The 15,434-nt window shown below is 41.9% G+C and overlaps 1 protein-coding gene across 3 annotated transcripts in view; it reads right to left on the bottom strand.

Annotated features, from left to right (window-relative positions):
• The window catches only part of LOC127574266 (sodium/potassium-transporting ATPase subunit beta-1-interacting protein 3), a 324,203-nt gene extending 316,754 nt beyond the window's left edge, over window positions 1-7,449 (bottom strand). For all 3 annotated transcript variants that reach the window (XM_052023124.1, XM_052023122.1, XM_052023123.1), the window contains exon 1: window positions 7,180-7,449. In XM_052023124.1, the coding sequence (XP_051879084.1) occupies window positions 7,180-7,233 (54 nt within the window). In that variant the 5' untranslated portion in view covers window positions 7,234-7,449. The remainder of the gene's footprint in view (window positions 1-7,179) is intronic.
• Window positions 7,450-15,434: the final 7,985 nt, after the last annotated feature.

The raw sequence follows: 15,434 nt of genomic DNA, 5'->3' as shown, positions 1-15,434 counted from the left end.
GGTGCTGCCTCAAGAAGACAGTATGCATCATCATGGATGCCCACCATCCGGGTCAAGCCCTCTTCTCACTGCTACCATCAGGAAGGAGGTGCAAAGGGCTAAAGTCCCACCAGGTACAGGAACAGCTACTTTCCTACAACCATCAGGTTCTTGAACTGACCTGCACGACCCTAACCCTCCCTCAGCAATGGAACATTACTGACCACTTCTTGCACTGCCGTGGATTTGTCTTCAATTGTGTCTTTGATTTTTTTTTGCATTAAGGTCTTGCTTTTGCAGTCTTTTTTTCTAGTGTATGGTATAAATTTTATGTATAATTTATATTCTGCGTGTTGTCTGTTCCTATGTGCCTGTGGTGCTGCTGCAAGCAAGTTTTTCCTTGTTTTGTACCTCACTGTACTTGTGCACATGACGATAAACTCGACTTGACTTGATTGGAACATTTTCATAAATGTCTTCTGCATCCTCTCTAAAGCCTTTGCATCTTTCCTAATTTGTGGCACCCACAGGTTGTGGGCAAACCAGTTTATTATGAAGGTTCATCATGACTTATTTTCTCTTTTACTCCAGTAACAAAAGCCAGGATTCCTTAAGCTTTTTTGTTTCTCAACCTGCCCTGCTACTTTCAATGAATAATGCATATATAACCCCAGTTATCTCTGTTGTCATATACCTTTTTGGAGTGTGTCATCCATTATGCATTACTTCTTAATCTTTGTATAAAACTCTTCTAACTTCTCAGCATTAAATTTCATCTGCCACCATTCTACCTACCTGTCTATATCTCTGTTAAGTCTATTACTCTCCTCCTCACAGTTCTCCATACAAGTTTTGTGTCATCTGCAGATTTGGAAATTATGCCTGTATACCCAAGTCAGAGCTACTGATGTATATTGAGAAAAGTAGGAATAGTAATACCAATCCCTGGGAAACTCCAGCCTAAAAAAAAACATTTTCCTGCTACTTTGTTTGCTCCTACTTAGTCAATGTTCTATTGGGGCAGCTATAGCCCCTTTTATTTCATGTTTTTAATTTTGACAACAAATTCATTAATTGGCATTTTGTCAAATCATAGATATCACATCAACACTGTTTCCTCTCTATTACTTAATCAGCAATCTAATCCAAGTAATTGCTAAATCTGTTCCTGATTATCGTTTATAGAACTTACCCTATAATCAAGGTTACACTGATTTGTCTGTAATGACGGAATTTATCCTTATTCCTTTTTTTCTGAACAGGAGCTAACATTTACAATTTTCCAGTCCTCAGGCACCATCCCTGAATCTATAGATGCTAAGGCCTCTGCTATTTCCTCCTTTAGTCCCCTCAAATGCATCCCATCCGGAACTGGTGATTTATCCACTTTCAATTCAGCCAGCCCTCCTTATACCTCCTCTATCAACTTATAGCCCTTCTGGAATCTCAATTACACCTTCACTTGCTGAGACTCCAGCAGCACCTCCCTGCTGAAGACTAGGAAAGTGTACACTCAGCACCTCAGCCGTGCCCTTGCCCTCCATGAGTAAATTTCCTTTCTGCTTCCTCTTCAGTTCCACCCCTCTGTTTACAAGCCTTTTCCTGTTAACATACCTACAAGACACAGTAAATTGTACAAGAATATTGCTGGATTCTCTTTAATGCTTACTGCCAGCCTTTACTCATGGTCTCTTTTGCCTCTCTTGTTTCCTTTATTACTCGCCCTCTGAACTCCCTGATTCTGACTTGTACTAACAACCTGGCATCTATTATATGCTCATTGTTCTGCTGTCGTTTTGGTCATCCAAGGAGCTCTGGCTTTAATTTCTCTACCATTCTACCTCATGGAAATGTACCTGGAATTGTAGCTGACCCACTTCCAACTTCAAAGCCTCTCATTCTTCAAAACAGTTTTGCCTGCCAAGCTGTTATTCCAGAATACCCAGACCAGATCGGTTCTTTCGTCTCATTGAAACTGGACTTCCATCAATCGTCTTTTCTTTTATTTTGGAGTGGTCTATATCCTTTTCCACAGCAATGCTGAACCTTATGATATTATGATGACAGTTCCCTGGATGATACCACTGATATTCGCTGCATTTGGCCTGGCTCATTTCTTAGAACCAAGTCCAGCAGTGCTGCCTACCTCACTGGACCAGAAACAAACTGGTAAAGAAAATTCTCCTGAACATACATTGGAAATTCCTCCCCACCTTGCTCCTCACTTCATTGCTCTTCCTGCCTATGTTTAGATAGTTGAAGTTCCCAGTATCACTGCTCCATGGCTTTTACATGTCTCTGAAACATCCCTGAAAATTTGCTCCTCAATATCCTCACCGCTAGTTTTTAAGCCAGGCCACTGTTATTGCCATGATATCATAAATACACTTGGATAATTGCACTTAGAGCTCACCAATCTTGTTTAAAGTGCTTCTTGCATTAAACACATGCACTGTTAGCCTATCTTAGACCCTCTTTAGTCCTATCAAAAACCTTCCTATTTCTTGTATGGTGCTACTTATCTCCAATCCTTTTTGCAGCTTTTTAATCCCCTTTCTGGTGTTCCTTTCCCGTGCCCAAGCCCCTGCCAAATTGATTTAAACCTCTCACCCACAGCACTAGTAAAATTTATGTGAGAACATTGGTCCCAAGTCGGCAAGACGCAATCTGTCTCGCCTGTACTACTTCCCCAGAACTAGTCACAGTGCCCCAGGAATCGAAAACCCCGTCTCTCGAACCCTCTCGCAAGCCACACTATTCTTTCTTTTCTGTATTCACTCAAGATTGGCACCATGAGTAATCTACAGATTATTACCTTTGCTTCTTACTCTTTCCTAACTCCTTAAAAATATCCCTAGAGGACATCATCCCCTTTCTACGCACGTCATTGGTACATCGACCACGACCTCCAACTGGTCACCCTCCCCTACAGAAGCTTGTGCAGTTGCTCAGTGGTATCTTTAACTTTGTCTCCAGGGAGACAATGTTCCATTCTGGAATTACTTCTGCAATCTCAAAAACACTTACCTGTTCGCTTAAAAATAGAGAATAGGGAAAAGGGGCAAGTATTCAGACTGGAGAAAGACAGAAAGCAGTGTTCTACAAGGATTAGTCCTGGAACTATTGATATTTATTAAACGTTTAGACTTAGACACACGTGACTTGATATCAAAATTTGCAGAATATACCAGTTGAAGGATTTAGCTAATATTGGAAGAGGAATGCAACATATTACAAGAAGACATTAGAAAACTTATAGACTAACGGCCAAGTTGCAAATGAACTTTAATGTAAATAAATGCCAGGTAATGCACTTTCAGAAAAATAGTAACAACCTAAACTTTAGAAAGTAAGAAACTATATAGAATAAACAGAACACTGGAGAACTGGAATAAATGAAAAAAAAGATTTACTAAAATAGTACCAAAACCAAGACCTTCCAACTATAAGGGGAGTAAAAATAATATCAGGAAGAACTGAAGAGTTGATGCTTAGAGCTAGGAAACCAAAAACTACTTCAGTCATTCTCCTCTCAACCTTCTCATAAGCTTTAATTTTCCCCAAAGTTGTAAGAATCAAACTTCAACACAATAGTCCGACTAAACTAGGGTAATGTACATATGTTCTGTCATCTATCCAGCCTTTTGGTAGAGCATACAGAAACATGAAGGAAACAATAACACTAAGTTATTTCACTGGTTAACCTTGCATTTATAATCAACACTATCTTGGATACGTCTCCTGTAAACATGTGATTAATTTAATTGTTATTGGAAAGCATCTCGGCAAAATTTATTACCAGAGTAATAAGATTCAATTAACTACAACCATGATCAGTTTGTTGCACTAGCAGTCATATCGTTGCATTTGTGTACATGTATACAGGAACATTACTGCTCCTATATGCATGTGCACAAACTGAAATGCTGCACTTCAGTCTGCTTTATAATAGAAGGATCCAGCATGGTTAAAGGATTCAGGACCAATATAATTTTCAAACAACAGAAAACTATAAAACCTGGAGTGCCACCATCAACAAAAGTTTTAAGATAACTCTTTATGAAAGATCAATAAACAATACTAGAGTCAACAATCACTGCAGATTTTAGGGGAATGTTTGTTTAATAAGTACCAATAATATATTAATAACCTGAACTGGCAGTATACGGAGATCTATAGTGTGAGAGAAATTAATATACATGGATGAAATAACACCTTCTAAAGTGCAATTAAACCAAGCAGAGTGTTCAGTTTTTTTCTAACATAGATATCAAATGATTTTGAAACACAATTTCAGTACATTGATGACACATTTTGTTATTTTTTTCCATTCATCGAGGTGAGACTATTGAAATATTTTACCAGTTATGCACTGAGAAACCATAACAAAGTAAAGCCAAGCACTAATCATGTGTACTAGTCCAAACAACAAATACTAACCCTAACCAAGTATATTTATGTCCAAAATTTTAGACCCGATTTATTATACTATATGCTGTGGAACTCCAGAATCAACACAAAAATTGGGTTGAGAATCCATAAATGCAGAAGAGGAGGCAATAGCACTTAGAGGATGCAATTTTGAAACTGAGTCTAAAAGTGAAATGAAAAGTATGTTTGCTTTACAGTTTGTTGTTCTGGGTTTACATTAAGTTGCCTTTGATATGGCTTTTGGTAAGATATTTTTCCAAATGATGGCATTTACACTCCTAGCAGAGGAAAACTTAAATTAGAAGTCATTTTTTAAAATGTTGATGGTGAAATCTCTTTAAAACCAATTACATGCATTTGTGATGAAATAGAATGCTTTATTTGCATTGCATTTTAATCAACTGCGATTAGGTCTCTGGGCTAATACTGATCAGTTCTTGTTTTGAAATCACAATAATTCCTTCCACCTCTTCATGACTTACTATTAAATAGCTCACACTTGCAAGGAGTTTGCTCTGATTGTGAAAGAAGTCACACCTGTGAGTAGCTCTGAAGCTTTCACATGAAGTCCTCCTGTCACACAGCCAGCAGAGCAGCTGCTCATGGCAGTAATGATAAATGGACACCATAGAGATAAATGTGTCATCACAAAACATATTATAACTAAAGGGGATGATAAGGTGTGCAGAATACAGAAACTATTCCATTTTAGATAGTGCAAAGAATTCCCTATATGGTAAATGGTAAAGAAATATATGTGATTCTGAGGCACATTGATCAGGCGTGTGCTGTGTCAGTTAATCCCAGCCCGATGGTAATAGAGACCAATTAGTTACATAGTATTTCTACGACAGTAAGGAGAAAATACAGGACTTCGACCCATGATCACAGATGGAAACTGTGTGAGAATCTCAGTTGTGAGCCCACCCTCCCCCATTCTCTGACACCCCACCCATGATGATTAAGCTGCCACACAGAGGAGTTACTTGGTGGGATAGGTTGGCTCTTGGTGTCTCCAGTACGCTCACTCAGCTTGAGTCGACGCACTGGGTGAGGAAATTAAAGGGGATGACAGTTACATTGGAAAAAAATCATGGGAATCAGATCTGCTGAAAAAGCACGATAGGCAGAAATGACATAGTTAATAACTTGACACGAAGCTCAGGCCTTTGAGTCCTGTGCGTCATCCCAATAATACCAGCCTATCCAATAATTTCTGATAGGAGCAATGTTGCTGGATTTATGCCCGTAGAGCTGCACTCTTGGTCCTTGCACTATTGTGCCGGGAAACTATTAGGATCGATTAATAATCTGGTCTGGAGGTAGTTTGGTCTGGAAATGGTTCATTTCTCAGTTCCTTCATTCACCAGAAGCCTGTATCGCCCAGATAACCAAACAAAAAAAGGGTCTCCCTTAGAATAAGTGATTTCTAAGGCCAAAGATATCATCTCTTTCCCAAATATTTATTTACAAATAACAACATACAATCTGAGCTCAGTCCACTGCGGGACAAAACCTGAAAGACACTAAATGTACTTTCGGTCTGAATATCCCAGGTGCAAAATGCATTCGCAGGACGACACCGCACCTGCTTCCAGTGCTCCCACCAGGCAGGCGTTCGGTGGGCGATCGCAGCCTTTGTCAGCTGCATTATCCATCCGGTCCCGCTTCATTTTATTCACCAACAGCCAGATGCTTCCCCCTCTTTAAAAAAATCAATACGATGCAAGCAGCCTGCCTCTAACACATATTTACCCAATGATCATTCCATTTTATTTCGCGGTTTCCTAAAAGGCGTTCTTTCCGCTGAGAACAAACGTTTGTTCTGTTGCACAGTAGACTTCAGCGATGTGCACCGCCAAAATGAGCAAGCATGCAAAAATGATCCACAGTATCCAATTTAAATCCACACACCACAGCACCAAACCGATTTCTACAATAAAATGTGCATCTAAAAGAGATTTCACTTCAGGCTGTGCCTGCCTTATTTGGTGACTGTGTTCTCAAAGAACAATCAGTTGGATCAGGCGAGATAAACCGGAGCCAAGCACTCGGTCCCCCTGCCAATCCCGGGGCTCCCGGTTGCCTTGTATCCGAAATGGGCTCGCTGAATGAATAGCTATTTGTCTCCACGATGTTGCTGTGGGGTTGGAAGCAAACACATTGCCAGTCATTGGCGGTATACTGGTGGATCTGGGTGAAGTGAGGAAAGAGATGACAAGAAGCCGGTGATATCAATTTTTAACAAAAAAAATAGTTGAACTACAGCAAAACACACAAACTGAACTGTCAGTGCTACTCGAAGTGCCGATGGCAAATACAAAAGGGATAGCAAACAAGGATGATTTTTTTTTAATTCCATCTTCACAACACACAGACAACAAGCCAGCACAGCGCGATTAAACACAACAAAGAGATGGTAGGATAGTGAGACCAAACGGAGGGCAGCAGCTGAAAGGTACTTGGTGGAGAAGACATTAGCTTCCTAGCGATCCATATTCGGAACCAGGTGTACTATCATTTTAGCTTAAAGTTGATGTGCCCCAACACACACACGCATCCTATTATATCAAATATATTAACCATGACATGCTGACTCTGCCGTGCACGCAGTAAACACAGATATAGATTTAAGCATACAACCGCTTGCCTTTTCTTTTGCCACTAATTAATCTAAAGTACGCAGATCCCCTCAAAGGTCCCAGATCGTTTTTGGTAAACTGTGGTCACACACTGCCCAAACACAATGGGTCAGGGTAGAATACTCACCAGCTGTAAAGTACAGAGGAATATTAAAGTACAGCGACCTGTGCAGCAACCCATTCCAACCGGAGTGGAAGTCTTACGGGAAGAATGTGATGGGGTTTCTCCCTACACCTTCTGAATCGCAATCAGCGAGTCTGGTTAACAGAGTCTGGTGTGGGCGGTCACTCCATGTACACGGTGCGAAGAATGGAGAAGCCTGGTACAATCCAACAGCGCTGGGATCGTGGCGGCTGAGAGGACTCGAAACCCTTCTGAGACGACAGCGAAGCCCGATCCGATCAGCTGGTGGGGAAGTCAACTATGAAGTGAGAAGGTGGGATGGCCGGGGTTTATGGGCTGGCTCGGAGAAAGTTGAATTGAGTTGGTGGGATTTTCTGAGACGTAACTCGTCAGGACGCTCTGGGCGGGGCCGCCCTTCCCCAAAAAAATGATTAATTCGAAAAGCGGAGGGGTTAATGTCAGCTGCAGAGTTGGGAATAGGGCAGCTGAGGTTTGCGTTGGGCGGGGGCAGTGTGCGGGGGTTGGCAATGGTCGGCAAATTCAAGGGGCGAGGCAGATGAGAAGTGCGCTGGGGTGTGAGGGCTGCCTTGATCATCATGGGTGTTTGGTTGTGAGGGAGTATTTGACACCTTGTCAAACAAAACAATGTAAGAATGACAGGCTGTGGTGAATTGGCAGGAACTCTGCCGTCTCCATTCAAGTGCCAATTGGTTCAATCTAACACGGGAAAGTTCGGGTACTAAAATAATAACAGAAATGCTGATCAGCGGTGTCCCTGAGACAGTTAATGGTCCAGGTCGAAGACCCTTCATCAGAACTGGGAAAATGAGAAAGCAAATTAGTTTCAAGTTTCAGAGGGGATTGGGGAGGGAGGTTTGGGACAAAGGGGAGATCTCTGATAGGGTGGGGCCAGTAACGCTCAGGTGATCTCAATGTGTACAGGGTTCGTCCGGGTTAATGTGGGGGTTAGAGGTAGAATTTTTTTTTAAAAGGACGGGTTAAATCTGTGAAATACAAGTCGTAACTGTTGCTGAAACCTGAAACAAAAAGAGAATGCTGGAAATAGCCAGCACATCAGGCAGTAGGAGGAGGAGAACCAGGCTAAATTACTGTTACAGATGGATAACCTTACAGCAGAACTGGCCTGTTCTGTGACAAATGAGAACATCTGTAATTGTTGAATTTGATATTGAGACCTGAAGGCTGCAATGTGCCTGGACAAAAGGTGAAGTGTTGTTCCTTAAGATTATATTGGATTTCTTTGGAAGGTGTAGAAGGCCGTAGGCAGCTGGATCAGATTGGGAGTGGTATGGAAAATTAAAGTGACAGGGAACTGGAAGCTCTCAGTTGCCCTTTCAGACTGAGCAGGAGCATACTGCAAAGTGAGCAACCAATCTACACTTGGTCTCTCCAGTGCAGAGGAGACCAGATCATGAGCATCAACTGCAGTGCACTAAAATCAAGGACGTACAAGTGCATTACTGCTACAACGAGGAGTGCTTGGGTCCCTGAATGGTGAGAAAGGAAGATTTGTGAAGGGCAGGTGCTGAATCGCTTATCATTGTATGGGAAGATGCTGTGAGATGGGGAGTGTGTGTTAGCGGAGAACAAAGTGTTCCAGGGATGTGCAGTCTGGAACTATCATGCTCTTGATGCTACTAGATGATTGGAGGTTTACTGCAATTGAAAAGTATAAAAATACTGGAAATCTGAAATGAAAACAGAAACTAATGTAAATACTCTGCAGGTGAGGCAGTAACTGTGGAAAGAGAAACAAAGTTAATGTTTTGATGTCAATGATCTTTCATAAGAGCTGGAGAATGTTAAAAATCAAGCATATTTTAAGTAGCAGAGAAGTAAGTTGCTGAGTTTTTTTTTAGGCATTCTTTGTCTCATTCCAGATTCTCAGCATCTGTAGCGGTTTGTATCTCACACTTTATGTATTTTTTCCCTCTCTCCTGCTCTTACGTCTCCCTGTTTTTACATCTCATCCAGACAGATCAGCTGTGAGTAACAAGCTTTCACCATCCTCTCTCAGACAGCACATTCACCACTTGTGTCATTCAGTTTCTCTTGGTGTTCACCCTAAGACATGCATTCCTTTTGTTCTCTCCATTCCTCCTCTCCTGCAACAGGTTTGAGTTCAGACTTGTCTACCAGCATTTGGAGAGATAAGGTCTAATTAGGGATAATCAGCATGGCTTTGTGTGTAGGAAATCATGTCTCACAGATTTGATTGAGTTTTTTTGAAGAGGACTGAGGGCAGGGCAGTGGACATTGTCTACATGGACTTTAGCAAGGCCTTTGACAAGGTTCTGCAAGGTAGGCTAGTCCAGAAGACCTGATCTTATTGGATCCATGGTGAACTGGCCAATCGCTTACAAAATTGGCTTGGTGGAATGAGTCAGAGGGTGGTAGTGGAGGGGTTGTTTTTCAGATTGGAGGCCTGTGACCAGTAGTATGGCTCAATAAGTGCTGGGTCCATTGCTGTTTGTTATCAATTATTAACAATTTGGATGAGATCATAGTTGGTGTGGTAACTATGTTTGTTGATGACAACAAAACTGGTGATATAGTGGACAGTGAAGAGGGTTATCTAAGATTACAATGAGATCTAGATCAACTGGGGAAGTGGACCAAAGAATGGCAGATGGAGTTTAACTCAGACAGGTGTGAGGTGTTGCACTTTGACAAGTTAAACCAGGGTGGGACTTGCACAATAAATGGTCAGGCCCTGGAGAGTGTTGTAGAACAGGGAGATATTGGAGTATGGGCACATAGTCCCCTGAAAGTGGAGACATCAGTAGACAGGGCAGTGAAGAAGCTTTTTGGTAGACTTGCCTTCATTGGTCAAGGCATTGAGTATAGGAGTTGAGTCTTCATGTTCCAACTGTACAAGTTATTGGTGAGACCACACTTGGAGTATTGTGTGCAGTTCTGGTTGCCCAGCTATAGGAAGAATGTCATTAAGTTGGAAAGGGTGCAGAAAAGATTCATAAAGATGTTATTGGAACTGGAGGGCTTGAGTTATAAGGAGAGGTTGGATAGGTTGGGACACTTTTCCCTGGCGTGTAGGAGGCTGAGGGGTGACCTTATAGAAATAAATGAAATCATGAAGGGCATAGATGAGGTGAATGATCGCAGTCTTTTTCCCAAGGTTGAGGAGTCTGGAACTAGAGGGCACAGGTTTAAGGTGAGAGAGAAGACTTAAAAGGGACCTGAGGGGCAATTTTTTTCCAGAGGGTCATGGGTATATGGACCGAGCTGCCATAGGAAGCTGTAGAGTTGAGCATAATGCTTAAAAGACATTCAGATAGGTGCATAGATAGGAAAAGTTTAGAGAGATGTGGACCAAGTGCAGGCAAGTGGGACTAGCTCAGGTAGACAGCTTGGTTGGCATGGACAATTTGGGCCAAAGGGCCTGTTTCCATACTGTAGAACTCTGAGTTCTTCCTAAAGTTCACTGACTTCAAACTCTGCTCTTCTATCCACACATGTTACCTGGCCCACTGAGTGTTTCCAGCCCTTCTTGTTTTTATTTCTGGAACTAGTACATTAGGCAGCATTGCATATCCTCATAATGAATGTTTAGCTCAGCATGCATTTGTACTATACTTTTTTTTCTCAGAACATCAGCAATGTATCCTCTGTCACCTGATACAACCCTTTACATGCCAATATTGATTTTGTTGGATCAATTTCTCAGAATATATAATAGGTTCTTTGTTCGGGTTACCTTTCATTGAAATCTACTGATAAAGCTAAATAATAACTATTAGAACATGAAAATGACCAATTGTAAATATACTATCTTGAAGCACTTCAATATCACGATACACTGTTGTAATTGGGTCAAATTATTTCCTGATACTATACACGTAATATACAAAATTTAGCAAAGAAACATATACTTATCCACTAATGTGTAGCCTAATACCAGTTATGATTTAAGGATCTTGTCAATGCTGGAGATAAAGATCATGGAGGTAAAAATTCTTTAAGCATTCCATTTACATAACAGATGATTTTTTTGACCTTTGTGCCAAAATTATTTGTCACATTTTTTTCCAAATTGCAAAACACAGACTACACCAAAAATACTTAACTTGCTGTAACTAACACTGGGTTGTTGAATTCATGAAAGGGTCTTTTGACTATCATTATTATTCATTGTACTCATAAAAAGAGAGCACCACTCTGCTTTCCATAGCTGAAACTATCTTTCACAATTTAGGTCAAGAGGCTTCCAGGATGTGACTGTGTGCAGTTCTTTGAATATTTACAATGGGAGAGTGTGAAAAAATTGAAGCAGTCTCATACCGAAAGACCTTTGGAAGCAATTGTACTTTGTTTCTTAGACAGTCCTTGGGGATAGACAATGCCTTGCTTCCACTCCGGTCCTGTGGATTCTTAGGTGACTGCTGAGGCCAACAGATTCCACCGCAGTTGGGGCAGGAGTTGCTTGGCATGGCAGGCAGGTGGGTAGTTTGTGAGGTGCTGGGCTTTTTCCGCCACTTATGCCAGTGTATTCCCAATTCATAGACTCAATGTTTCCAATAACATACTGAATTTTCCTTCTCCACTTTGAGAGGTTGTGAGTCAAGGATTTCCAGAAGTCAGTGGGGATGTTGCATTTTTTCCAAGTTTTTCCTGTGGTTTTTCAAGGTTTTGGAAGAGAGTATCTGTTTTGGAAAGAGTAATGTTGAGCAAGATCTGCCCAATGGAGTGTAATTAGATTCACTGGGAAAGAATGCTGATTGGTTCATTTATCCTGCCACTAGATTTGGAGGATTTTGCAGAGACAGCTTTGGTGGTTTCTCTTCACTTCTTTGAGGTCCATTCTGTATCGATGCCACAACACTTTTCCATCTTTCATGTTCCACCTCAGCTCCAACAAGCTTCCTGTGGAATTCATCTACAGGATAGATGGGAAACTATTCAACCTACCTCACCTTCACTCCAGAACCAAGGTTACCCCAACTTCAGTAGTCAAGACAGTCATGTATGCATGCATTGGAAGGATGACCATCAATGACTCATTGGCTAAATGGACAAGAGGATGAGCCCTTCACCACAATCCTCTGCCAAATTGCCTCTGCCGTACAACATGGCCCTACAACAATAAAGGTTCACAACGAGACTCTGGTCGATGTTGACTACTTCCCATACCTCCAGAGACTCTTCTCACCTTCAGTACATCAGCACGGCCTTTGGCTCTTCTGAGGAGAAAGGTGTTTGAAGATCAAGACCTCAAACCCAGCACAAAACTCAAAGTCCACCAGGCAGCAGTGATTTCTGCCCTCCTATATGTTTCTTAGACTTGGACTACTGACAGTATTGTTTTATGGGTATTGCAGCCTGTCTTGGTGCTACATAGTGACAACTGAAAGAAATGAACTGAAATGAAAGAAGTGAACAATAAAGGAGCAAACCCTAAACAGCCCTTCCAGTGAGGCAGTCATTCACATGCAAATCCTCCAGCCTTAATTATTGCATCCAGTGCTCCCACTGTGGCCTCTATATTCGTGAGACCAGGTGCAAACTGGGCGATGGCTTTGCCAAGCACCTGCACCCCATCCGCCATTGGTCATCTGGAGCTCCCTATTCCCAGCCGTTTTAATTCTCCTCCCCATTCCCACACCAACATGTCCGTCCTCGGCCTCCTCCACTGCCAGGGTGAGGCTAAATGCAAACTGGAGGAATAGCACCCCATATTCCACCTGGGTAGTCTGCAACCAGATGGCATGAATATTGAATTCTCCAACTTCCAGTAAACCGCGCCCCCCTCTCCCTCTTCACTCTCCTCCTGATCTACCCAGTTCTTCCTGCTCTCACTCCAGTCCCATCACCCCCATGCCCTCTGGTTCCCCTCCCCCACTGTTCCAATCTGCCATCCCCACCTCCCTCACTAGATTCCATGCTCCACCTTCTTCTCCTATCAGATTCTATCATCTACAGCCCTTTGTCACCTCCACCTATCACCTCCCAGCTTCTGGCACTATTCCCACTCTCCCATCCTCCATCTGCCTATTACCCCTCCTCAGCAGGATCCACCTATCGCTTGCCAGCTCTTGCTCTGCCCCTTCCCTCCACCCCTTTGTACTGGCTATCTCCCCTCTTTCTTTCAGTCCAGATGAAGGTTCTCGACTCGAAATGTTGACTGTCCATTTCCCTCTATAGATGCTCCCTGACCTGCTGAGTTCCTACAGCATCTTGTGTGTTGCTCTGGAATAAAAGAACAAGGGCCATCAAAACTGACACATTAAAACAAAATATTCCAATATGCTGTAAAATCACAACAAAACACAGAAATGCAGAATTATTCAGGTCAGGCAGCTTCTGTGTAGAAAGAAGTAGAACATAGAACATTACAGCACACTACAGGCCCTTCAGCCCACGATGTTGTGCCGACATCTTATCCTACTCTAATACCTATCTTACCCTTCCCTCCCACATAGCCCTCCATTTTTCTATCATTCATGTGACTATCTAAGAGTCTCTTAAATGTCCCCAATGTATCTGCCTTTAAGTAGAGTTAATATTTTAATCTTAACTCCTATGGTTATTTAAGTGTGTTGTCTGCAGTCCCGGTGTTGTATATTCCAACAATATTTGTCAATTAATCACAGCAAACATTCTCTTTCAATTGGTTTATTATCAGACCAATCTATGAGGCAAGGCAAACAAGAACCCAAGGAAATAGGAGCAGGAGTAGGCCACCAGGCCCGTCAAGCCTGCCCTGCCATTCAATATGATCATGGCTGATCTATTCTGGATCCTCTTCTGTGCCAGTTCCCCATAACCCTCAATTCCTCAATCTTTCAAATATTTATCTATCTCAGCCTTGAATATATCTAATCATCTGGCCTCCACCACCATTGGGGGCAGAGAATTCCAGAGATACATTACCCTCAGAGAAAGGAAGTTTCTGCCCACCTCAGTTTTAAGTGACTGAGCCCTTGTAGTATAGCGACTGTATGTCACTGTTCATGACTCTCCCACTAATGAAAACATTTCACAGCTACCCTGTCAAGCCCCTTTAGGATTTTATATGTTTGAATAAGGTCACCCTTCTAAGGAATACAGACGCAAACTGTCTGGCCTCTCTTAATAGCAAAACCCTCTCATCACAGAAATTAGCCTGCTGAATCTCATTTGAACTGCCTCCAATACCACAATATCCTTTTTAAGTTAGGGGACAGCTTTCCAAGTGTGGTCTCACCATCACCCTGTATGACTGTAACAAGCCCTCTCTATTTTTAAATTCCAGCCCCTTTGCAATAAAGGCCAATGTGCCGTTTGCCTTCTTAGCTACTTGTTGGATTTGCCTGCTACCTTTTTGTGATTCATGCACAAGAACCCCAGATCCCTTTGAACTTCACTCATTTGCAGTCTCTCTCCATTTAGATAAGAATCCACCTTTTGGTTCCTCTTACAGAATTGCATGATCTTACACTTCCCCACGTTAAGTGCCATGTGCCAAGTTTTCACCCATTCACTCAATCTATATCCCATTGCAGAATCACAATGTCCTCATCACAACTTTCCCTTCCATCTATTTTTGTATCATTCACAAACTTGAAAACATTATACTTTGTCCAGGTCATTAATTTAAATAGTAAACAATTGAGGGCCAAGAACCGGCGGCACAGTAGCTTAGTCAGCGCAACGCTATTACAGCGCCAGCGATCGGGGTTCAATTCCCGTTGCTGTCTGTAAGGAGTTTGTACATTCTCCCGTGTCTGCGTGGGTTTCCTCCAGGTGCTCCGGTTTCCTCCCACATTGCAAAGATGTACGGGTAGGTTAATTTGGGTTTAAAATGGGTGGCGCGGACTCATTGGGCCGGAAGGGCCTGTTACCACACTGTAAATAAAATTTAAAATTTAAATTTAAAACCAATCTCTGGGTTACACCACTAGTTATAAGCCTCAAGCCTGAAAAGGAACCATTTATTTTAAGTCCTTGTTTTCTATGTGGCAACCAGTTTTCAATAAAATCTTGTTGATCAGGTTTGCTTATATTCAGCTTTCCTAACAGCCTGTATTGGAAATCTTCAGGAGCCATGGATCTACAAGTCAACTGCTCCTCCCAATCAGGCTACACATACCTTATGATATATTTCACTTTATTCTTATACATAAAATTCATTCTGAAATAAGTCTACCTTGTTTTGCATTTGAATGAATTAACTGTTTCCGTCATCTCTCTCTGGAGTCGCTTCCATTTATTCACCAAGTTTAATGTATTAATGAGGGCAA

Source organism: Pristis pectinata, chromosome 9, assembly GCF_009764475.1.
Source record: "Pristis pectinata isolate sPriPec2 chromosome 9, sPriPec2.1.pri, whole genome shotgun sequence".
Lineage (NCBI taxonomy): Eukaryota > Metazoa > Chordata > Chondrichthyes > Rhinopristiformes > Pristidae > Pristis > Pristis pectinata.
The sequence above is the reverse complement of the archived record's forward strand: the minus strand, read 5'-3'. Positions and strand labels throughout refer to the sequence as shown.